The sequence below is a fragment of the Hylobates moloch genome, unplaced genomic scaffold (genome assembly GCF_009828535.3).
Source record: "Hylobates moloch isolate HMO894 unplaced genomic scaffold, HMol_V3 SCAFFOLD_12, whole genome shotgun sequence".
NCBI classification, from domain to species: domain Eukaryota; kingdom Metazoa; phylum Chordata; class Mammalia; order Primates; family Hylobatidae; genus Hylobates; species Hylobates moloch.
In genome coordinates, this window is record NW_026652287.1 from 10495582 (window position 1) to 10521447 (window position 25866).

Sequence of the window (25866 nt, forward strand, 5' to 3'; positions counted from 1 at the left end):
CCAGCCTGGGTGAGAGAGCAAGATCCTTTCTATTAAACACACACACACACATACACACACATTTTCTTTCTCATAGCGTTTGTAGGTCAAACTCTAGCATGCCACGGATAGATTCTTTGCTCAGGAACTCACTGCGCTAAAATAAAGGTGCTGGCTGGCTAGGGTTCTCATCTAGGTCTCAGCATCCTCTTCCAAGCTCAGTGGTTATTGACCAAATTATTTCCTTCTCTTGCTTTCCACGCTGCCCCCCACCATCTTCAAGCCAGCAACAGCAGGTGAGCCCTTCTCTTGCTCGGAATCTCTCTGACTTCCTCTTCTGCTTTATGGGCTCATGGGATTGCATTGGGGCGGCCCAGGGAGCTCAAGAAAATCTATTTTAGGTAAACTGAATAGTAATCATGACTACATCTATAAAATCCCTTTTGCCGTGCAATGCAACATAATTATGGCAGTAAACACCTGTGGATGAAGGTCATGCCTACCATGGACTCTGCTAGAGGATTTTGATTAAATTAGTGGGTGGTGAAAGACATATTGTGGCGGTTTGGGAAGTAAAGAAAAAGTCAGTGGTGGCCGGCGGCAGGGGCACTTGAGATGATGGGTGGGAGGGCTTCCTGGCTGTGTCCCCTCTGTGCATCTTGAGTGCTGTGGGCCACCCAGACTGACCTCATCCCAACATGGTGAAACTCCATCTCTACTAAAAATACAAGAATTAGCCAGGCATGGTGGTGCATGCCTGTGATCCCAGCTACTCAGGAGGCTGAGGCACGAGAATTGCTTGAACATGGGAGGTGGAGGTTGCAGTGAGCTGAGATTGCGCCACTTCACTTCTGCCTGGGCGACAAAGTGAGACTCTGTCTTAAGAAGCCAAAGTGGGAGGATCGCTTGAGACCTTCTCTCCAAAAAAAAAAAAAAACAAAAGACAAAACAATTAAGAAAAGAAAAAAATAAAGTGCATCTGATCCTATGTTTCCCTACTGAAAGCCGCCCAGCACTGCCTCGTCACATGTGGGCTCTTTGTCCCAGCCTCAGGCCTCTGTGATGGAGCCACTGCCCACCTCCCCACTACCCTCCTGTCCTCTCGCATCACTGCAGCTGCCATGACCCTCTTCTCATTCTAGGAACAGCATCGAGCTCATTTTCACCTGAGGATTTTGCACTCATGTCCCGTCGCCTTGGAACACTCTTCTCCCGCATCTTCCCACCTCCGGCTCCTTCTTATCTTTCAGTCTCTGCTTCAGTGTCATCTCTCAGAGAGACTTTTGCTGATCACCTGACTTAAAGTATCCTGCCCGTCACTCTCCAGCCGTCACAGTGCTTTCTAGCTTACTTATGAATGTTCTTGCTGTTGTCCGCAGCCCACAGCAATGCCGGGCCCACAAGGGCGGGAACTCTGTCTAACTTCTTCACCGCTATTTCCGATACCCTAGAAAAGGGCCTAATCAAAGCTGGCACTAAAATATGAATAAGGAGGCCGGGTGCAGTCGCTCGTGCCTATAATCCCAGCAGTTTGGGAATCTGAGGCGGGCAGATCACCTGAGGTCAGTAGATCGAGGCCAGCCTGGCCAACATGGTGAAAACCTGTCTCTACTAAAAATACAAAAATTAGCCCGGCGTGGTGGTGGGTGCCTATAATCCCAGCTACTCGGGAGGCTAAGGCAGGAGAATTGCCTGAACCCAGGAGGCGGAGGTTGCAGTGAGCCGAGATCGCGCTATCGCACTCCAGCCTGGGCGACAAGAGCGAAACTCTGTCTCAAAAAAAAAAAAAAAAAAAAAAATTAGCATAGTGATTTGTGCCTGTGATCCCAGCTATTTGGGAGGCTGAGGTGGGAGGATCACTTGAGCCCAGGGGATCGGGGCTGCAGTGAGTTGTGATGATGCCACTGCACTCTGGCCTGGGTGACAGAATGAGACCCTGTCTCAAAAAAAACAAAAAGAAAGCTAATGAAATTAGAAATAAAGTTTCTAAGGCCAGCGTGGTGGCTCACGCCTGTAATCCCAGCACTTTGGGAGGCGGAGGCAGGTGGATCACAAGGTCAGGCGTTTGAGACCAGCCTGGCCAACATAGTGAACCCCGTCTCTACTAAAAATACAAAAAATTAGCTGGGCGTGGTGGTGGGCGTCTGTAATCCCAGCTACTCAGGAGGCTGAGGCAGGAGAATTGCTTGAACCTGGGAAGTGGAGGTTGCAGTGAGCCGAGATTGCGCTACTGCACTCTAGCCCAGGTGACAGAGCAAGACTCTGTCTCAAAAAAGAAAAAAGAAAAAAGAAAAAAAAAGCAATAAAGTTTCTAGGCCGGTGCAGTGGCTCATGCCTGTAATTCCAGCACTTTGGGAAGCCGAGGCAGGCAGATCACCTGAGGTCAGGAGTTAGAGACCAGCTTGACCAACATGGCGAAACCCCATTTCTACTAAAAATACAAAAATTAGCTGGGCATGGTGGCGTGTGCCTGTAGTCCCAGCTACTTGGGAGGCTGAGACTGAGGCATGAGAATTGCTTGAGCCCAGGAGGCGGAGGTTGCAGCGATCACGCCACTGCACTCCAGCCTGGGTGACAGAGCAAGACTCCATCTCAAAACAAAACAAAACAAAACAAAAAAGATATGAACAAGGATTTCAAGCAATAACTCTGGAGCACAGTCTCTGGTTCTGGGCCCTGAGATTGCAGAGGCACGATGGAGAGTCCAGTGATGTCCAAGACCACGGAGTTGAGACGAAGCCTTCGACCCGCCACATTCACAGCAGTTATGGGGCCGTCCCTGCACACGGCGTGGGCATATGCTGCAGAAATTTCCAGAGATACCGCATTCTGCACATCTCATGCTGGCTTCGCATTTCCTCCTCAGAAATTCCTTGTGGGCGCTGGTCTTGAACTCCTGGAAGTCACCCGCTCCTTGGTGGTATGGCTGTGTCTGTCAACCCTGGGCTTCAAAATTTCGTCTAGTCAAATCAACAGGCTCCTTCCAAGAAGAAAGGCAAAGATGCATTCATGTGCCTTCTTGTGAAGTATGTGTGTGTCTGAGTCAGGCATCTGCCCACCTTGAGGGTAACCTCAGCATTTCCTTTCAGCCCTTTCACTCAGCCGTGGCCAGTAGAACTTTGAGTGTTTTCTGGAGAAAAGCTGAGTAAATGGTTTTGCCATGGGCGGGACACTGACTGCTCTTCCTCCTCACCCTGGCCCTTTATATACCTCCAGGCAGCCATGGCGAACACATCTGGCTCCAGAAGCCCCCACCGAAGCTGGCCTTGCTCTCTCTCCCATGGCCTCTCACTCAGGTATCACTGGTCCTGGTGCTTCCGGAGTCTTGGGCATCATCTTGTCTCACCAGGAAGATTCTGGGAGCACTGCCCCCAGGGTTGGCTCAGCAGCGGCTGTAGGGATGGAGCTGGGGTGGGCAGGGGTGTGTGATGCATGCGCTCATGGCATCGTTCTCTCTCCAGGCCCCGCGACGTCCGTGCTGTTTCTGTTCTGCTGCCTGGGAGGCTGGCTGGCCTCCCACACATTGCCCGTCCATTTGCTACGACCAAGTGATGATGTACAGAAAATAGTTGAGGAATTACAGTCCCTCTCGAAGATGCTTTTGAAAGACGTGAGTGCCCTAGAGATTTCTTTTCTAAACGATTTCTTAAAAATGCCTTCCATTGCCCTCCAAAGAGGCTCCTCTCTCCAGACCCAAAACCAGGGCTGTAGCTATGCCAGGAAGGGATGGGGGAAACTAGACAGGCAAAGATGGCTTTCTTTTTTTTTTTTGAGACAGAGTCTCACTCTGTCGCCCAGGCTGGAGTACAGTGGTGCAATCTTGGCTCACTGCAACCTCTGCTTCCTGGGTTCAAGCGATTCTCCTGCCTCAGCCTCCGGAGTAGCTGGGACTACAGGCATGTGCCACCATGCCCGGCTAATTTTCATATTTTTAGTAGAGACAGAGTTTCTCCGTGTTGGCCAGGCTGGTCTTGAACTCCTGACCTCAAGTGATCCGCCGGCCTTGGCCTCCCAAAGTGCTGGGATTACAGGCGTGAGCCACTGTGCCCAGCCAAGATAGCTTTGATCAAACGAACAAATACCCAAACTTGGAAACAATTCATGAAATTGGCATTACTCTTCTCATCTGCCTTGGTATTTAGACCTTAGCCTTAGCTTTTATAAAAGGCAGAGGTTGTTACCAACCCAAGATGACTGGGCAGTTCAGGTTGATGAGGTGCTGCTGGCAATTTGGTCTGACTCAAAAATAGTTAGTCCTTAGGAAGGAAGGGAGTGGTCCGGACTCCTTGGTTTGTTTGGGAAAACTCTCGTCTGCATCTCGGAGGCCTTTCCGGACAAGCCTAACACTCTACTCTATAAGTGGGGCGTGCGTGGCTTTAACAGAGTCCCAAAGGGCAGGGAGCTGCCATGGAAGGCCAGATGTGCTGCAATTCCCACCACCCTGAGCATGTGAGAGTGGGTTCTGGAAGGCTGGGGAGGCCTCAGCTGGATGGATCAGTGGTTCTGAGCACAGGCTTCAGGACTGCAGCCACCTAAGCTCTAGTTTCATCTGGAAATGGGGTTGGTGATGGCACAGCCTCATAGGGTTGTGACATTGATCAGATAAATATCTCAACCAGGCGGGTTACGGAGGAAGCATGCAAACATTCACTGTTAGGACTTGGAGCTGTTACTGCAAACCCAACATGCACCATTTCTCCTCATTCCACAGGTGGAGGAAGAGAAGGGGGTGCTCGTGTCCCAGAATTACACACTGCCATGTCTCAGCCCTGACGCCCAGCCGCCAAACAACATCCACAGCCCAGCCATCCGGGCATATCTCAAGACAATCAGACAGTTAGACAACAAATCTGTTATTGATGAGATCATAGAGCACCTCGACAAACTCATATTTCAAGATGCACCAGAAACAAACATTTTTGTGCCAACAGACACCCATGAATGTAAGCGCTTCATCCTGACTATTTCTCAACAGTTTTCAGAGTGCATGGACCTCGCATTAAAATCATTGACCTCTGGAGCCCAACAGGCCACCACTTAAGGCCATCTCTTCCTTTCGGAATGGCAGGAACTTCAGGAGCCTTAAAAAGATGACCGACAGCTAAGTGTGGGAACTCTGCCGTGAATCCTTAAGTACATTTTCCAATGAATAATCTCAGTGATCCCTCATATGGGCTAGTCCTGGGAGGGCTGAAATGTACATTTGTGAATTACCTTGAAAAACATTAGGTTACTGTTATTAGTCTTGGTATTTATGGAATGCTTTTCTTCTGCAGGCTTAAATCTTACTTATTGTACCCTTGTGAGGGCCGGAGGTGGCAGCTATGTTAATTTATTGATATTTATTGTACTAAGAGTTGTTAATGCTCCCTGGGGGAGCCCTTGGAATCTATTTAATAAATTATATTGAATTTTTCTCATAATCTGTGACACATTTTGTGAGAGGCTTGACATTGGCAAATGGGACTGCAAGCTGGGTGGAGTTGTGGCAGAGGGCAGATGGACATGCTTAGAAAGAGGTATCGCTTCTACCACTGTCATTTCTTCCCACTGGACAGGCTCAGTAAAAATAATGACCCTGAGCCAGGCACTGTGGCTCATACCTGTAATCCCAGCACTTTGGGAGATAAAGGCAGGAGGATCACTTGAGCCCAGGAGTTCAAGACCAGCCTGGGCAACATAGTGAGACCCCATCTCTATTTAAAAAAAAAAGAAAGAGAAAAGAAATAATGACCCTGGCGGGACACGGTGGCTAGTTTCATCTGGAAATGGCGATGGTGATGGCCACAGCCTCACAGGGTTGTAACACAGATCAGATATCCCAGCACTTTGGGAAGCTAAGGCTGGAGGACTGCTTGGGGCCAGAGTTTTGGACCAGCCTGGGCAACACAGCAAGATCCCATCTCTAAAAAACCAAACCAAAACAAAACAAAACAAAAAAATTAGCCAGACATGGTGGTGTGCTACTCGGGAGGCTGAGGTGGGAGGATTGCTTGAGCCCAGGAGTTCGAGGTGGCAGTGAGCTAGGACAGCACCACTCACTCCAGAGACAAGGCAAGACCTCAGCAGCAATAAACACTCATTGAGCATTTTCTTTATGCCAGGTCATGTTAAGCACCATCCTCTTTTCATAGGTAGGGAAACTGAGGCAGGAAGTCAGTCAGTCACTTGCTCAAGGCCACACAGCTGTTAAGGGGTGGAGCCCAGATTCCAGCCTGAGCTTCTCTGCCTTCCCCAGGCTTTGACCCTCCCCGGGCAGTGGCTGGGTCTCACAGGCCCTCGATGCCAGGTGCGGCATGCAGCAATCTTAAAGTGTCCTCTGCACAACTCCCCGCTGGGTTTTCAGGGCCTAGGGGACTTCTTCATAGCCAAGTCCAAAGATTTTGTCATTTGAATCAATGTTAAGTCCACAACTGTTAAGGCTTCTTGGAGATCACCCAGACTCAAAGTGTGGTCCCTGGCCCAGCAGCAGCAGCAACAGCCCGTGGCAACATTTTAGAAACGTCAATCATCAGGTCTCACCCTAGACCTACTGAATCAGAAGGTCTGTGGGTGGAGACAGCAATCTGGGCTTTATGGGGCCCTCCAGGGGATTCTAATACACCCTTGAGTTTGAGAACCACTAATCTTGAGTCTACCAGCACCTATATCTTCATCTTATCTCGGGGGAAACTGAGGACCGAAGAGGTGTGGTTTACACAAGTCCACATGTAACGGGGGATGTGGTTAGGACTCTGAGACATGCACTTCAGTCTTGGACTTCTCATTTTTCTTACAGGTATTTCTACTGCAGTCCCCTAGCAGGCTTTTTATTTATTTTTTTTTCCTTCGGAGAGTTTCACTCTGTCACCTAGGCTGGAGTGCAGTGGTGTGATCTCAGCTCACCGCAACCTCTGCCTCCCAGGTTCAAGCGATTCTCCTGCCTCAGCCTCCCAAGTAGCTGGGACTACAGGCGCCTGCCACCACGCCCGGCTAATTTTTTGTATTTTTAGTAGAGACGGGGTTTCATCGTGTTAGCCAGGATGGCCTCAATCTCCTGACCTTGTGATCCGCCTGCCTCGGCCTCCCAAAGTGCTGGGATTACAGGCGTGAGCCACTGCACCCAGCCCCGTAGCAGGCATTTAAGCCCCTAGATATCCTAGTCTCCAATGACAAGGTTTTGGTGATCTTTCCAGAAAATATTCCGTGTGGTGGACTTCTATCTCTCTTTTTGACCGTCCTGCATCAGAACACCTTTACACATATTAGAAACATTATCTAAAACTGGGAAATAAGGCAAAAAGATGACCATATGTCCTTTCAAAGAATAAAGTAAATACCCACAAGTTCATAGTGATATAAACAAATGGTCGGGCCAGGCGTGGTGGCTCACACCTGTAATCCCAGCACTTTGGGAGGCTGAGGCAGGAGCATCACTTGAGGTCAGGAGTTTGAGACCAGCCTGGGCAACATGGCGAAATCCCATCTCCACAAAAAATACAAAAACTGGCTAAGTGTAGTGGTGCACGCCTGTAATCCCAGCTACTTGGGAGGCTGAGGTACGACTCGCTTGAATCTGGGAGGCGGAGGTTGCAGTGAGCCGAGATGGCATCACTATACTCCAGCCTGGGCAACAGAGTGAGACCCTGTTTCAAAAACAACAACAACAACAACAATAAAATGGTTGACGAGATAAATAAATGAGGGAAAAGGGACAAATGTTCCTTATACTTTTTTTTTTTTTGAGACGGAGTCTTACTCTGTCGCCCAGGATGGAGTGCAGTGGCGCAATCGAGGCTCACTGCAACCTCTGCCTCCTGGGTTCACGCCATTCCACTGCCTCAGCCTCCAGAAAAGCTGGGATTACAGGCGCCCACCACCATGCCTGGCTAAGTTTTTTGTATTTTTAGTAGAGACGGGGTTTCACCGTGTTAGCCAGGATGGTCTCGATCTCCTGACCTCGTGACCCACCCGTCTCGGCCTCCCAAAGTGCTGGAATTACAGGAATGAGCCACCACGCCCAACTAGAATTCTAATTAATAAATCATAAATATAGGAGGAATGAGGTAAATAGAAAGTCATCATTAGAACACCACAGTAATAACGGCCTCAGGCAGGACCAACAGAAGAATGCTGAAGTTAGCAGGTGAAACTTTCAGGAGAAACAGGAAATCTGCATAGCCTCAAAAATCTCCCTTCAAACCATGGTGGTGGCTTTAACGTATGTCCACAAATCTTCAATATTCCTCCCTCCAGGAGGTGGGGCTTAACTTCCCTCCCGTTGAAGATGGGTGGGACTTGGTGACTCCCTTAAGAACAGAGCACAAGAGGGAATACAGCAAGGCGGCAGGAGAGATGCGTCTCAGACACCACCTCCGGCCAGTGAGCCCATGCTTGGGTATCATGCACCCCTCACATGACACAATGAGAAGGTACCTCCCTCACTTCTCTGTGATCTTCCAAAACCACCATCCCAGTCCCATCAGGAGAAAACACCTGCCAAGCCCAACCTAGGGTCATTTCACAAAATCCTTGACTGGCACTCTTCAAAAGTGTCAGGGTCATGAAAAACAAGGAAAGGCTAAGAAATGGTCACAGATTGAAGACTAAGGAGATATAAGCACTAAGCACAATGTGGGAATCTGGACTGACTCTTGCACCAGAAAACAAACATTAGTGAAAAACATGGAGAAAATTCAGACAGCTGGTAGTTTAGTGATTAATATCGTATGAATGTTAATCGCTTAGTTTTTATAAACTTGCAGAGTTATTTAAGAAATTTCCACTTAGGGGAAGCTGGAAGGGTATATGGGAACCCTCTGTACTGTTTATAACTTTTCTATAAATCTAAAATTACTTAAAATAGGTTAGGTGCTGTGGCTCACCCCTGTAATCCCAGCGCTTTAGGAGGCTGAAGTGGGTGGATCACTTGAGTGATGAGCTCGACCAGCCTGGGCAACATGGCAAGATCCCAACATGGTGAGATCCCACCTCTTTTTTTTTTTTTTGAGACAGAGTTTTGCGTTCGTTGCCCAGGCTAGAGTGCAATGATGCAATCTCAGCTCATTACAATCTCCACGTCCCGGGTTCTAGCAATTCTCCTGCCTCAGCCTCCAAGTAGCTGGGATTACAGGCATGCACCACCACGCCCAGCTAATTTTTGTAGTTTTAGTAGAGATGGGGTTTCACCATGTTGGCCAGGCTAGTCTCAAACTCCTGACCTCGAGTGATCTGCCCGCCTCGGCCTCCCAAAGTGCTGGGATTACAGGCATAAGCCACCACACCTGGCCTTCCCACCTCTTTTTTTTTTTTTTTAATTACTTAAAACACTTTTTTTTTGCCAGGTGCATTGGCTCATACCTGTAATCCCAACACTTTGGGAGGCTGAGGCTGGTGGATCACCCGAGGTCAGGAGTTGAGACCAGCCTGGCCAACATGGTAAAACCTCATCTCTACTAAAAAATAACAAAAATTAGTCAGGTGTGGTTGTGCACACCTGTAGGTCCAGCTACTAGGGAGGCTGAGGCAGGAGAATCACTTGAACCCGGGAGGCAAAGGTTGCAGTGAGTGGAGATTGCACCACTGCGCTCCAGCCTGGGCAACAGAGTGAGACTCCATTTCAAATAAAAAAAAAAAAAAACTTAAAAAAAAAATTCAGTTCCTCAGTGTCACTCACATCTCGCGTGCTTGACAGCTGCAGCGGCTAGTGGCGACATTATTGGATGGCACAGACACAGAACATCTCCATTACCGCAGGAAGTTCTGTTAGATGGCATTGTTCTCAGAGAATGGAACATCGGCATTGCTCTTGGTGAATGGAACTTTGTTTGACGTATTATATATTATTCATTAGGCCCCAGGGTCTTTGAACTTAGAGAAAACAGATAAGATGCAAATGATCTCTACCAAGTAGAGAAGATGACTCCAAAGGTTACGGCTGTATTCACTGTAGGGCATGAACCACTTTCACATCTAACAGAGCTGTTTGATTCTGGCATTCTTTATCTTCCTTGACAACAGACAGACAGACAGATGAGAAACCAATATTAGTCTCTCATCTCCTCCTTTGAATCAGCTGCGTTATGCTGATTCCCTCAACACCGAATTGAATAAAGGCTTGACATGTTCCCACTCTGGGTAAGGGTTGTTTGGTGGGCAGCAAGGCCTGCTGTCTGCTGCAGAAACTGAAATGTGACACGTGTCTTCCCAGCCTCCCTTGTAGCTAGGCTGTGGGCCTGAGACCATGGCAATGCAATCAGACTTCAAATCAGACGCTGGTGACATGAAGCAGCAGAGATGGTGGCAGGTGCTTCGTTGCAGGGAGAGGTGGCAATTGCAACAAGATCCCCTCTCTGGAGGAACAGGGGCTGAGCTCTCAGTGGCCACCTGGTGCCCCCCACCCCAGGCGGGTTCCCATGAGCAACAGGCTCACAGCGATTCCGCAAACCACCTGGTCTCCTTTAATGAATTCCCATTCTGATTCAATCTGCCAGAAGAGTCATTTAATGCTATTGGATTGATGGATTGACCAAGGAGCTCCCGCAGATCTAGTGCAGGCTCAGCTTTTCTCCTTCTGTCACTGAAAGCCCACAGTTCTGGAGATGACTCAGCCACGGGCTGGGGGACTCCACTGCACGCTTCTCACTAAAACCACCGCATTGCTCTTACAGGGAGAAGAAACCTTTCGAAGTTGCTAATTTCTCCTCTCTTTCCAGGTCCTCGGATGAAGAGGCAAACCCGCTAACCAAATGCTCTGTCCATCCTTTGGGTAGAGCATGCAGGCTTCATTCCGGGCTGCAGGGCCAGCTTCGCGAGCCTGTGACCTACTCAGTCATGGGGCCCAGAGCTCAGAGGGCCCTGAGCTTGTTTTCACCCTCTGTTCTCATCACTGTCTTGAAATGCTTAGTGATTTCTAAACAAAGTACACAGCCGGTACTGCTGAGAGGGAGGTGAAATGCAGATTCCTAGGCTTACACCCAGAGGTTCTGATTTAGCAGTTTTGGCTGGGCCCTGGAATCAGTTTTTTTTTTTTTTTTTTTTTTTTTTTTTATTATTTTTTTAACAGATTCTTGCTCTGTTGCCCAGGCTGGAATGCAGTGGCGCAGTCTCGGCTCACTGCAGCCTCTGGCTCCCGGGTTGAAGCAATTCAGCTCCCGCAGCCTCTTGAGTAGCTGAGATTACAGGTGCATGTCACCATGACCGGCTAATTTTTGTATTTTTAGTAGAGATGGAGTTTCACCATGTTGGCCAGGCTGGTCTCGAACTCCAGACCTTATGTGATCCATCCACCTGGGCCTCCCAAAGGGCTGGGATTACAGGCATGAGCCACCGCGCCCAGCCCAGAATCAGTATTTTAAACAGTTTTTTAAAACATATAATTTATATACTGTAAAGTTAGCCCATTTAAAGTGTATAATTAGGCCAGGTGTGGTGGCTCACATCTGTAATCCCAGCATTTTTGGAGGCCGAGGCAGGTGGATCACTTGAGTTCAGGAGTTCGTGACCAGCCTGGCCAACATGGGGAAACCCCATCTCTAATAAAAATACACAGATTAGCCAGGCATGGTGGCCTGCGCCTATAATCCTAGCTACTCAGGAGGGTGAGGCAAGTGAATTGCTTGAACCTGGGAGATGGAGGTTGCAGTGAGCTGAGATCATGCCACTGTACTCCAGCCTGGGTGACACAGCGAGACTCCGTCTCAATAAATAAATACATACATACATACATACAGTTTACAATTGGATGTCTTTTGTGTTTGTTTTGCTTTTTTATACAGATGAGGTCTCACTATGTTGCCCAGGTTGGTCTCGAACTCCTGGGGTCATGCCTTCCTCTCACCTCACTCTCCTAAAGTGCTGGGATTACAGGCAAGAGCCACCACACTCAGCCACAATTTGATGTTTTTAAAGATATTCACAGTTGTGCCACATCACCACTATCTAATTCCAGAATATTTTTATTATCCCCAAAAGAAACTCTGTACCATGCTGGGTATGGTGGCTCATCTGTAATCCCAGCACTTCAGGAGTTCGAGGTGGGAGGATCACTTGAGCCCAGGAATTCGAGACCAGCCTGGGAAACACAGCAAGACCCCATCTCTGCAAAAAAAATAAAGAAACCTCTGGCCATGGGCAGGCGCTTCCCATCCCTCCCTAGCCTCAGCCACTGGTAACCACTAAGCCACTCCCTGTCTCCATGGGTTTGCCTGTCTTGCCATTTCATATACATGGAATCAGACAACATGTGGTCTTTTGTGGCTGTTTCTTTCTCGTAGCCTGGTGTCTTCAAGGTTCATCCGGGCTGCAGCCTGTAGCAGCACTCCTATTCATGGTGATTGCTGTTTGTGGCACAAGACCCTGAGGCCTGATGCAGGGGGTCCACCCGTATGGCAACGATTGCCTTGATGCCTGTTTTCCCCACAGATTCTCAGAAACAAGAAAAACGTCAAAGGGAGATAGGGAAGGAGATTAGGGGCAGACATTTGTATATAAATCAAAATCACCTCCCACAACATGCAAGAGGAAAAAACCTAATTCATATTTGCCTTTCCCCAAAAGATGCAGCATGGGACAGAACCAACCGCAGGAGTGAGTGTGATAACTCGTAAGTTACCTGGAACGCAACTAGCACAAACTCTCAAGTCACTAGAATTTATGTTGATGATAATCTGCCAAAACCTAGAAAGACGCAAAAAGGACAGGGCGTGGTGGCTCATGTCTGTAATCCCAGCACTTTGGAAGGCCGAGGCGGGTGGATCACTTGCTGTCAGGAGTTCAAGACCGGCCTGGCCAACATGGTGAAACCCCGTCTCTACTAAAAACACAAAAATTAGCCAGTCTTGATGGCGGGTGCTTGTAATCCCAGCTACTCAGGAGGCTGAGGCGGGAGAATCGTTTGAATCCGGGAGGTGGAGGTTGCAGTGAGCCGAGATCGTGCCACTGCACTCCAACCTGGGCAACTGAGCAAAACCAGTTTCAAAAAAACACACAAAAAAACAAAACATCAGTCACGGTGGCTCACTCCTATAATATCCCAGCACTTTGGGAGGCCAAGGTGGGCAGATCACAAGGTCAGGAGTTCAAGACCAGCCTGACCAACATGGTGAAACCCCGTCTCTACTAAAAATACAAAAATTAGCCAGCCTTGATGGTGTGTACCTGTAACCCCAGCTACTCAGGAGGCTGAGGCAGGAGAATCACTTGAATCCAGGAGGTGGAGGTTGCGTGAGCCAAGATCGTGCCATTGCACTCCAGCCTGGGTGACTGAGCAAAACCCGACTCAAAAACAAACAAACAAACAAACAAAAACGTCAGGCATGGTGGCTCACTCCTGTAATATCCTAGCACTTTGGGAGGCCGAGGCAGTCGGATCACAAGGTCAGGAGTTCAAGACCAGCCTGGCCAACATGGTGAAACTCCATCTCTAATAAAAATACAAAAATTAGCCGGGCATAGTGGCAGGCGCCTGTAATCCCAGCTGCTTGGGAAGCTGAAGCAGGAGAATGGCTTGAGCCCGGGAGGCGGAGGTTGCAGTCAGGAGAGATCGCGCCATTGCACTCCAGCCTGGGTGACTGAGCAGGACTCTGTCTCAAAAACATAAAAATTTAAAAAGGCCGAGTGCGGTGGCTCATGCCTGTAATCCCAGCACTTCGGGAGGCCGAGGCGGAAGGATCACGAGGTCAGGAGATCGAGACCATCCTGGCCAACATGGTGAAACCCCGTCTCTACTAAAAATACAAAAATTAGCCAGGCATGGCGTCGTGTGCCCGTAATCCCAGCTACTCAGGAGGCTGAGGCAGGAGAATGGCTTGAACCAAGGAGTCGGAGGATGCAGTGAGCCGAGATCACACCACTGCACTCCAGCGTGGCAACAGAGTGAGACTCCGTCAAAAAAAAAAAAAAAGAAAGAAAGAGGCAAAAAGACACCAATTTCCAGGGTGTGTCGTGTGATCGAAACAGTCCAAAATAATTACTTTTAAAAATTCAGTGCCACCAACTCAGAGAGGAAAGGAAAATAAATAAACAAACAAACAAAACATCAAGAGTCACAGAAAACAAAATGGTAATATGATAATATGATTTATTTATTTCAGGGGAACCTTTCTAAGATGGGGTCAACGCTTAAACCTGCCCAACTGATCAAGGAAGAACAGGGAATACAGAGCTGTAAAAAAACAATTTTAAAGAACATCATTTTCCTATTCTGGAGAATTAAGAGATGAGAGGATAAAGAAGCCGGGCGCAGTGGCTCACGCCTGTAATCCCAACACTTTGGCAGATGGAGGCGGGCGGATCACCTGAGGTCAGGAGTTTGAGACCAGCCTGGCCAACATGGTGAAACCCCGTCTCTACTAAAAATACAGGCATGGCGGCGGGTACCTGTAATCCCAGCTACTTGGGAGGCTGAGGCAAAAGAATCACTTGAACCCGGGTAGTGGAGGTTGCAGTGAGCCGAGATCACACCAGTGCACTCCAGCCTGGGTGACAGAGCGAGACTCTGTCTCAAAAAAAAAAAAAGAGACAAAGCAAATAGAAGAGGTGATTAGATAAAGAGAGACAAAGGAGAAAAGAAGGAGGAGAGGGGAGAGAAAAACAAAAGAAAAGCTTGACCAGGAGTGGTGGTGCCTGTAATCCCAGCTGCTCGGGAGGCTGAGGCATGAGAATCATTTGAACCTGGGAGGTGGAGGTTGCAGTGAGCTGAGATCACGCCACTGCACTCCAGCCTGGACGACAGAGCAAGACTCCGTCTCAAAACAGACAAACAAAAAGAGAAAAGCTTACATATAAAACCAGAAATTAGGCAGTAAATGTGAAACTCTGCTCAACCTCACAAGTAACCAAGAAAGGCAAATAAACAGGAGGTTTTTGATGCCTTCACATCAGCAGAGCTTTACAAGTGAGAAAGCCTGGGGGTGAGAAAGGCCCACTCAGCCACTTCTGAAACATGCATCAGAGCCTTACAAAGAGATTCTGTCTCCACCAGTAGCCCTCTCCTGGAATTCCTGCCTCACATAACTTCCTAAGGGAATAATCCTAGATTTGGATGGGATCTGCGCACTTATATGCTCATAATAGCATTGAGGGTAACACCAAAACCAAACAAGCAAACCAAAGTGGAGGTGACCTGTGTCAGTCCAGGTCCTCTAGAAGCAGGGACCGAGATGGGATTCTTTGCCACGCAAGAGATTCATCAAGGCCAGGCGTGGTGGCTTATGCCTGTAATGCCAACACATTGGGAGGTGGAAGCGGGAGAATCACCTGAAGTCAGGAGTTCAATACCAGGCTGGCCAACATGGTGAAACCCCATCTCTACTAAAAATATAAAAATTAGCCGGGCGTAGTGGCAGGCACCTGTAATCCCAGCTACTCGGGAGGCTGAGGCAGAAGAATCACTTGAACCTGGGAGACAGAGGTTGCAGTGAGCAGAGATGGCGCCACTGCACTCCAGCCTGGGTGACAGAGTGAGACTCTGTCTCGAAAAAATACCAAATAAATAAAGAGATTCATCAGAGCCAGGCCTGGGAGGGAAAAGAGGAGGGAGCAGGGGTCTCAGGGAGCTGTCCCACCACAGGCAGGTCTGACTCTTGCTGGAGGACAGGAGGAAGGAAGGAAAGGAGGTTGGGGGCAGCATCTAAGCCTACGGTGCCATCCTGGGAGACTTCAGCACGAATGTGGGAAAATTCTCAGACAGAGAAGCCTGGGTCTCCCAGGAACGAGCCAGCCTCAGCATCCCTGCCACGCCGTCTCTAGCTGGGAGAAGCCTGTGGGAAGCGACGTCTCCATGTGCTGGGTGATGGATTTTGGGGCACAGCAGCTGGGGCCTTGGTCAATTATACTTCCCAGAGCGGGAAATCTGAGGGGCACACTTTCACGGCCGCTGTACAACCCCGATGACTGAAAATAAGGCAATGAACAAACAGTGGCCGTTCAAAGTCATTTTCTCAAAGAATGTTTAATGGCAGGGTAAAATGCTTCAAGTATGATGTTAATTTATAAAAGCAGATTATAAAATATATTTATGATGATCCCCCATTGAGTTAAAAAATATGTCTGTTGGGGGAACACGGATGGAGCTGGAGGCCATTATCCTCAGCAAACTAACGCAAGAACAGAAAACCAAATACCACACGTTCTCACTTGTAAGTGGGAGCTAAATGATGAGAACCAATGACCACAAAGAAGGAAACAACAGACACTGGGGTCTACTTGAGGGGGAGGGTTGAGGGGGAGGAGGGAGGGGGGAAGAGGGAGAGGACCAGAGAAGATAACTATTGGGTACTGGGCTTAATACCTGAGTGATGAAATAATCTATATAATAAACCCCCATGACACAAGTTTACTTAGTTCATTTTCTTTTTTTGAGACGGAGTTTTGCTCTTGTCGCCCAGGCTGGAGTGCAATGGCGCCATCTCGGCTCACCACAAACTCTGCCTCCCAGGTTCAAGTGATTCTCCTGCCTCAGCCTCCCAAGTAGCTAGGATTACAGACATGTGCTGCCATGCCCGGCTAATTTTATATTTTTAGTAGAGATAAGGTTTCTCCATGTTGGTCAGGCTGGTCTTGAAATCCCAACCTCAGGTAATCCACCCACCTTGGCCTCCCAAAGTGCTAAGATTACAGGCATGAGCCACCACGCCCAGCAGTTCATTTTCATACTGCTATAAAGACACGGCCGGGGCCAGGCACGGTGGCTCACGCCTGTAATCCCAGCACTTTGGGAGGCTGAGGCAGGTGGATCACGAGGTCAGGAGATCGAGACCATCCTGGCTAACACGGTGAAACCCCGTCTCTACTAAAAATACAAAAAATTAGCTGGGCGTGGTGGCGGGCACCTGTAGTCCCAGCTACTCAGGAGGCTGAGGCAGGAGAATGGCGTGAACCCAGGAGGCGGAGCTTGCAGTGAGCTTACATCGCGCCACTGCACTCCAGACTGGGAGACAGAGTGAGACTCCGTCTCAAAAAAAAAAAAAAAAAAAAAAGGCATACCCGAGACTTGGTATTTTATAAAGAAAAGAGGTTTAATTGACTCACAGTTCTGCAGGGCTGGGGAGGCCTCAGAAAATTTACAACCATGGCAGAAGTGGAAGAGGCACTTCTTACATGGCTGCAGGCGAGAGTGAGTGGTGAGCAAAGGAGGAAGCGCCCCCTTATAAAACCATCAGTGGCCGGGCGCGGTGGCTCACGCTTGTAATCCCAGCACTTTGGGAGGCCGAGGCAGGCGGATCACGAGGTCAGGAGATCGAGACCACGGTGAAACCCCATCTCTACTAAAAATACAAAAAAACCAGGCATGGTGGCGGGAGCCTGTAGTCCCAGCTACTCGGAGAGGCTGAGGCAGGAGAATGGCGTGAACCCGGGAGGCGGAGCTTGCAGTGAGCCAAGATTGCGCCACTGCACTCCAGCCTGGGCGACAGAGCGAGACTCTATCTCAAAAATAAATAAATAAATAAAACCATCAGTGAGAACTCACTCATTATCACGAGAACAGCATGGGGAAAACTGCCCCATGATCCAATCACCTCCACCTGGCTTCTGCCTAGACACGTGGGGATTACAATTCGAGATGAGATTTGAGTGGGGACACAAAGCCTAACCATACCATGTTGCTATGTAACAAACCTTCACACGCACCCCTGAACCTAAAATATAAGTTTAAAAAAAAGTGTCTATGTGTGTGTGTGTCCACCTATCTTACATATAGACAGAAAGCAAGACTGGCAAAAAAAAAAAAATCTTTGGGCAGGGGGAGAATTTTTCTTTTTTTGTTTTTTCTTTTTTTGATCTCAGTAGTGCCATCTCGGCCCACTGCACCCTCCGCCTTCTAGGCTCAAGCGATTCTCCTGCTTCAGCCTCCTGAGTAGCGGGGATTACAGGTGCCCACGACCACACCAGGCTAATTTTTGTATTTTTAGTAGAGACAGGGTCTCAGCACGTTGGCCAGGCTGGTCTCAAATGCCTGACCTCAGGTGATCTGCCTGTCTTAGCCTCCCGAAGTGCTGGGATTACAAGTGTGAGCCACCGTGCCCTGCCTACTCCACAATTTCCCACGAAGAGAATCATATAGTATTTGTCCTCTTATGTCTGACTTCTTCCCTTTTTCAGCGTTTATCCATGTTGCAGCGTGTGTCAGCACATCATTCCTTCTGACGGCGGAGTAACATTCCATTGTGTGGGTAGATCACATTTTGTTTATTCTTTCATCACTTCAAGTACACTTGGGTTGTCTCCACATTTGGCCATTGTGAATAATGCTGCTTCGAACATTTACCTACAAGTATCCCTGTTTTCATTTATTATTTTTATTTTTTTTTTTGAGATGGAGTTTCACTCTTGTTGCCCAGGCTGGAGTGCAGTGGTGTGCTCTCAGCTCACCACAACCTCCACCTCCCAGGTTCAAGCAATTTCCCTGCCTCAGCCTCTGAGTAGCTGGGATTACAGGCACGCGCCACCACGCTTGGCTAATTTTGTATTTTTAGCAGAGATGGGGTTTCTCCATGTTGGTCATGCTGGTCTTGAACTCCCGACATCCGGTGATCTGCCCATCTCGGCCTACCAAAGTGCTAGGATTACAGGCGTGAGCCACTGTGCCCGGCCCCTGTTTTCATTTATTTTGGGTATATACCCAGGAGTGGAATTGCTGGGCCACATGGTAGCTCTACTTTTAACTTTTGGAAGAAATGCCTGGCTGTTTTCCATGGCGGCTGCACCATTTCACATTCCCATTAGCCACATATGAGGGTTTCAATATCTCGATACCTTAACTGACATTTCGACACTATTTCTTACTTTTTTTTTTTTTTTTAATCCAGCTCTGGATCACACACCCCAGGCTGGAGTGCAGTGGTGTGATCTCAGCTTACTACAAGCTCCGCCTCATGGGTTCACGCCATTCTCCTGCCTCAGCCTCCTAAGTAGCTGGGACTACAGGTGCCCGCCACCACGCCCGGCTAATTTTTTGTATTTTCAGTAGAGACGGGGTTCCACTGTGTTAACCAGGATGATCTTGATCTCCTGACCTCGTGATCCGCCCGTCTCGGCCTCCTGAAGTGCTGGGATTACAGGCGTGAGCCACCACATTCAGCCTACTTTTTTTTTTTTTGAGATAGTCTCACTCCGTTGCCCAGGCTGGAGTGCAATGGCTCGATCTCAGCTCACTGCAACCTCCGCCTCCTGGGTTCAAGCAATTCTCCTGTCTCAGCCTCTCGAGTAGCTGGGATTACAGGTGCCTGCCACCACGCTTGGCTAACTTTTGAATTTTTAGTAGAGATGAGGTTTCACTATGTTGGCCAGGCTGATCTCAAGCTCCTGACCTCAGGTGATCCACTCTCCCAAAGTGCTGAGATTACAGGCATGAGCCATCGTGCCTGGCCCATTTCCCTTTTTAGTTTTAATTTAATTTTTTTGGGGGGGGACAGGTCTCACTCTGTCACCCAGGATGGAGTGCAGTGGTGCAATCATGGTTCACTAAATCTTAGCCTTGACCTCCCAGGCTCAAGTGATCCTCCCATCACAGCCTTCCAAGTAGCTGGAACTACAGGCGTGTGCCACCACAAATTTTATACTTTTTTGTAGCTAATTTTTGTACTTTTTTGTAGAGACAGGGTTTCGCCAAGTTGCCCAGGCTGGTCTCAAACTCCTGGGCTCAAGCAATCCGCCTGCCTCGGCCTCCCAAAGTGCTGGGATTACAGGCGTGAGCTACCACGCCTGGCCCTGGATATTTCATTTGTATAGGACCACACAACATGTGGCCTTCTGTGTCTGCCTCCTCTCACTCAGCGTAATTGTTTTGAGGGTCTTCCACTTGGTAGTACATATCAGTATTTCATTCCTTTGTATGGTTGAATAATGTTCTTCAACACTGTTGTATAACTTTCAGTATGATACTGAGTGCACCTCCTTGGTTAAATTTATTCCTAAGTATTTTGTCTTCGTTGATGCTATTGAAAATGAAATTGTTTTCTTAATTTCATTTTTGGGCTATTTCTTGCCAGTGTACAGAAAGACAGCGGATTGGCCGGGCGCGGTGGCTCACACCTGTAGTCCCAGCACTTTGGGAGGCCGAGGTGGGTGGATGACCTGAGGTCAGGAGTTCAAGACCAGCCTCAACATGGAGAAACCCTGTCTCTACTAAAAATACAAAATTAGCTTGGCGTGGTGGTACGTGCCTGTAGTCCCAGCTACTCGGGAGGCTGAGGCAGAAGAACTGCTTGAATCTGGGAGGCGGAGATTGCGGTGAGCCGAGAGTGCGCCATTGCACTCCAGCCTGGGTGACAAGAGTGAAACTCCGTCTCAAAACAAAAAAAAAAAGACAGCTGATTGTTGTATACTGATCCCATGTCCTACAACTTTGCTGATCCCATTCACTCTCTCTCTCTCTAAAGGGCTTGTGTGCATCCTTTAGGGCTTTCTACACATACCATCATATCATCTGCAAATGGTTTTTCTTCCTTTCCAATCTGAAGGCTTTGTATTTCTTTTTCTTTCTTCTTCCTTTTTTTTTTTTTTTTGAGACGGAGTTTAGCTCTTGTCACTCAGGCTGGAGTGTAATGGCGCGATCTCAGCTCACTGCAACCTCCGCCTCCCTGGTTCAAGCGATTCTCCTGCCTCAGTCTTCTGAGTAGCTGGGATTACAGATGCCCATCACCACACCCAGTTAATTTTTTTTTTTTTTTTTAATAGAGATGGGGTTTCACCATGTTGGCCAGACTGGTCTCGAACTCCTGACCTCAGGTGATCCACCTGCCTTAGTCTCCCAAGGTGTTGGGATTACAGGTGTGAGCCACTATGCCCGGCCTCTTTTTTGTGTTTTGTTTGTTTGTTTGTTTTTGAGATGGAGTTTCGCTCTTGTTGCCCAGGCTGGAATGCAGTGGCGCAATCTTGACTCACTGCAATCTCCCCCTCTGGGTTCAATAGATTCTCCTGCCTCAGCCTCCCAAGTAGCTGGGACTACAGGCATGCACCACCACACCCAGCTAATTTTGTTTATTTTTTGTAGAGACGAGGTCTCACTATTGCCCAGTCTGGTCTGGAACTCCTGGGCTCAAGTGATCTGCCCACCTCGGCCTCCCAAAGTGCTAGGATTATAGGCATGAGCCACTGTGCCTGGCCAAGTCTTGTATTTCTCTGTTTTGCCCAATTGCCCCAACCAGAACCTCCAGGACAATACTGATATTGACAATATTGAAGGGAAAGGAGCAGGCACTTCTTGTTCCTGATCTTAGGCGCAAGCATCAGTCTCTCACATTAAACATGATGTTAGCTGTGGACTTTTTGTTGATGCTCTTCATCAGGCTGGGGAAGTTCTACTCTATCTACTCCTGGTTTGTTAAATGTTCTTATGTTGAAAGGTAAACCTGTTTTCTCACGTGTAAAATGAGGACAACAATCTCTATATGGAGAGTTGTTTGAGGTTGAAAATGGGATAACATAAGGCCGGGTGCAGTGGCTCATGCCTGGGGTATATCTGATATAACCCTGTAAGCCTCAATTTCCTTATCTCTAACATGGGTATTATAAAGCATCTACCTCCTAGGGCTCACATTGGCAGGCAGTGGTAGATGTGATTTAAATTGCGAGATTACCAAGTACCTGGGACATAGAAGCTCTGTGCTATGATAGATGACAGATAAAATGAGACGTGGTCCTTGTCCTGAAAAAGGAGAGATAAAATGTGGTACTGACAGCTACATCGCACATGATATCAGCAGCAGAAACGGAGCACTGGCGGTGGTTCCGGGGGCACAGCAGGGAGGGCTGGGCCAGGCCACAGCGGAGAGAGAGCGCTGGGCCTTCCAGGGAGGGAAATGCACAGCGGCACAGAGGGAAGAAGTGTGGGGTGCGGTTGAGTAGCCACAGAGAGCGCCTCTTGCTGGGACCTGGGCTGCGTAATCGTAATCGTAATCGGGAAGCAATGGGATTGAAGTTACTGTTGCACTGAATGCCAGCAATGGACGGGGGTGGGGGGACTTATCCTAGAAGACTTATAAATTGAAGTGCCCCTGCTGAGGGCAGGAGTGGAGGGAGGCAGAGTTTTGAAACAGGAATGGGAGCTGGACATGGTGGCTTATGCCTGTAATCCTAGCAATTTGGGAGGCCAAGGCAGGTGGATCACCTGAGGTCAGGAGTTCGAGACCAACCTGGCCAACATGGTGAAACCCTGTCTCTACTAAAAATACAAAAAAAAAAAAAAAAAAAAAAAATTAAATGGGCCTGTAATCCCAGCTACCCAGGAGGCTGAGGCAGGAGAATCACTGGAACCCTAGAGGTGGAGGTTACGGTGAGTCGAGATTGCGCCACTACACTCCAGCCTGGGCAACAAGAGCAAAACTCCGTTTCAAAAAAAAGGAGAAGAAGCCGGGCACGGTGGCTCCTGCCTATAATCCCAGCACTTTGGGAGGCCGAGGAGGGTAGATCACTTGAGGTCAGGAGCTTGGGACCAGCCTGGTCAACATGGTGAAACCCTGTCTACTAAAAAAATACAAAAATTAGCCAGAAATCGCTTGAACCTGGGAGGCGGAGGTTTCAGTAAGCCGAGATCGTGCCACTGCACTCTAGCCTGGGCAACAGAGCGAGACTCCTTCTCAAAAAAAAAAAAAAAAAAAAAAAAAGAAAAGAAAAGAAAAAAATAAAATAAAATAAAAAGGAACGGGGAAAGGCCAGGTGTGGTGGTTCACGCCTGTAATCCCAGTGCTTTTAGAGGCTGAGGTGGGTGGGCTGATTGAGCTCAGGAGTTTGAGACCAGCCTGAGGAACATAGGAAGACCCCATCTCTACAAAAAAAGAAAAAAGAAAAAGCGATGGGTGTTAGAAAGCAGGATGATGTTTCCTGATCTTTTTTGATCAGCGCTGGGAGAGTTCTGTTAGGAGATAACTGAATTGTGACTTATACCAGCTGTGTGCACAGCATGGGATGGGACCACAGTTAGCAACATTTTGGAGAAAGAATTCACCACCCAAAATCTGACAAATGGGAAGTGACGGGCAGGCTGCCGTGAAAAAAGAAAACTCAGAAATGCTGCCAGGGTGTTACTGACTGAGCTGGACAGTCTTCGCGGTGGTCTTGATATAAACTGAGATATTTTGTCAGGTATGGGGAAACAGAGATGAAGAATAAGGAAAGTTGCAGCCAGGTACGGTGGCTCACACCTGTAATACCAGCACTTTGGGAGGCTGAGGCGGGCAGATCACAAGGTCAGGAGTTGGAGACCAGCCTGGCCAGCACAGTGAAATCCGGTCTCTACCAACAAAATACAAAAAATTAGCCAGGCATGGTAGCACGCACCTGTAATCCCAGCTACTTGGGAGTCTGAGGCAAGAGAATCACTTGAACCAGGGAGGCGGAGCTTGCAGTGAGCTGAGATCGTGCCACTGCACTCCAGCCTGGGCGACAGAGCAAGACTCCATCTCAAAAAAAAAAAAAAAAAATGTTGCTGCTGGGCCAGGCGTGGGGGCTCACACCTGTAATCCCAGCACTTTGGGATCAAGGTCAAGAGATCAAGACCATCCCGGCCAACATGGTGAAACCCCGTCTCCACTAAAAATACAAAAATTAGCTGGGTGTGGTGGCGCACACCTGTAATCCCAGCCACTTGGGAGGCTGAGGCAGGAGAATCACTTGAACCTGGGAGGTGGGGGTTGCAGTGAGCTGAGATCATGCCACTAGATTCCAGCCTGGCGACAGAGTGAGACTCCATCTCAAAAAAAAAAAAGAAAAGTTGCTGCCTTTATAGGTGCTGACTACAAACTCAGCAAATTTGAGGTGTGATTATTATCCACAGTTCATAGAAGAAGACTTCCAGGCACAGGACAGCTGTCACCCAGGCAGTCACTCAGAACCCAAATCTCATGGGACTAGCACTTCATGATGAGGACTTTGGATTTCATTCTAAATGTAAACTGAAGCCCCTGGACGCTGAAGCAGCATCTTTTAAAAAGACCATTCCAGCTGTATAGAGAACTGACTGAAAGCAGCAAGAGGCAAAACATGGGCCAGGCGGGGTGGCCGACTTCTGTAATCCTAGCACTTTGGGAGGCCAAGGCAGGCGTATCACTTGAGGTCAGGAATTCAAGACCAGCCTGGCCAATATGGTGAAACCCCATCTCTACTAAAAATACAAAATTTAGCCGGGCGTGGAGGCGGGCACCTGTACACCTGTAATCCCAGCTACTAGGGAGGCTGAGGCAGGAGAATTGCTTGAACCCCGGAGGTGGAGGTTGCAGTGAGCTAAGATAACGCCACTGCACTACAGCCTGGGCTACAGAGTGAGACTCCGTCTCAAAAAAAAAAAAAAAAAAAAAAAAGAATCCTAAGTCAGGGCCATCTGTATTTTGGAGGTGTTATTGGCGAGACTTGCTAATAGGCTGAACGTGGGAAGAGAGGGAAAGGAAGAAGCCAGGGTGAAGTCTGAGTTTCTGGCTGGAGCAGTTGGGGAGACGCCAATGCCGTTTATCGGGATGCAGAGCGTTTGCAGATGAACAAGTTTTGGGCACAGAGATGGAAAGTAAGGTTAGTTAGAGGTAGAGGGACTTGAGAAAGAGAAACTTGTGAATAGAGAGGAATGAGTCAATGAAAAAGGAGAAAAATGCAAGGGACAGAAGAGATAACTGACAAGAGAAAGCCCCAGGGGGGCAGCAAAGGGAATGGTCCAGGAAAAGACAAAACCTCTGCAGATGTGAGATTTGGCCACTGTTTCTGTGAAGTTTGCCCTTCCCTAAAGGGCTCTGCATGGGAAGTCCCTTCTGCCTCCTCGCCCTGGCCCCAACCCCTTTGCTGGTCCATCTCTGCTCATCCGGCTGGTTCCTGGCTCAGAAGCCACCTACCACAACCTATCACAGGTATCAACAAAGATTTTATTGTATTTACAATAAAGTCACTGTTGTATTCTCTGAGCCTCATTAAAATACAACCTTCAGTACACACATTTGGTTTGTTTTTTGAGGCAGAGTCTCGCTCTGACACCGACTGGAGTGCAATGGCACGATCTCGGCTCACTGCAAGCTCTGCCTCCAGTTTCAAGCGATTCCGCTGCCTCAGCACCCTAAGTAGCTGGGATTACAGGCACCTGCCACCATGCCCAGCTAATTTTTTGTATTTTTTTTTTTTTTGAGTTGGAGTTTCACTCTTCTTGCCCAGGCTAGAGTGCAATGGTGTGATCTTGGCTCACTGCAACCTCCACCTCCTGGGTTCAAGCGATTCTCCTGCCTCAGCCTCCTGAGTAGCTGAGATTACAGGCATGCACCACCACCCCAGCTAATTTTGTATTTTTAGTAGAGATGGGGTTTCTCCATGTTGGCCAGTCTGGTCATCTTGAACTCCTGACCTCAGGTGATCCACCCGCCTCGGCCTCCCAAAGTGCTGGGATTACAGGCGGAGCCACTGTGCCCGGCCTTTTTTTTTTTTTAACGGAGTCTCGCCCTGTTGCCCAGGCTGGAGTGTAGTGGCACGATCTTGGCTCATTGCAACCTCTGCCTCCTGGGTTCAAGAGATCCTCCCACCCCAGCCTCCCAAGTAGCCAGGATTATTAAATGTGCACACCACCATGCCTGGCTAATTTGTGGGTGTTTTGTTTGTTTGTTTGTTTGTTTGTTTTTGAGACAGAGTCTCTCTCTGTTGCCCAGGCTGGAGTGCAGTGGCTCAAACTCGGGTCACTGCAACCTCCACTTTCCGGGTTCAAGCGATTCTCCTGCCTCAGCTTCCTGAGTAGCTGGGACTACAGGCGCCCACCACCATGTCCAGCTAATTTTTTGTATTTTTTGTAGAGATGGGGTTTCACTATGTTGGCCAGGCTGGTCTCAAACTCCTGACCTCAAGTGGTCCGCCCACCTTGGCCTCCCAAAATGCTGGGATTATAGGCGTGAGCCGCCGCACCCGGCCAGTACCCACATCTTGGTCAAAGGAGAATAAAAAAGG

The 25866-nt window shown here is 48.6% G+C and overlaps 1 protein-coding gene across 1 annotated transcript; it reads left to right on the forward strand.

Moving 5' to 3' along the window:
• The first annotated feature begins 3140 nt into the window (after positions 1 to 3140).
• Positions 3141 to 5402, forward strand: IL31 (interleukin 31). Its single transcript, XM_032168458.2, has 3 exons — positions 3141 to 3275; positions 3441 to 3589; positions 4691 to 5402. The coding sequence occupies exons 1-3, from the start codon at positions 3260 to 3262 to the stop codon at positions 5018 to 5020; spliced, it is 495 nt and encodes a 164-aa protein (XP_032024349.1). The 5' UTR covers positions 3141 to 3259; the 3' UTR covers positions 5021 to 5402.
• Positions 5403 to 25866: the final 20464 nt, after the last annotated feature.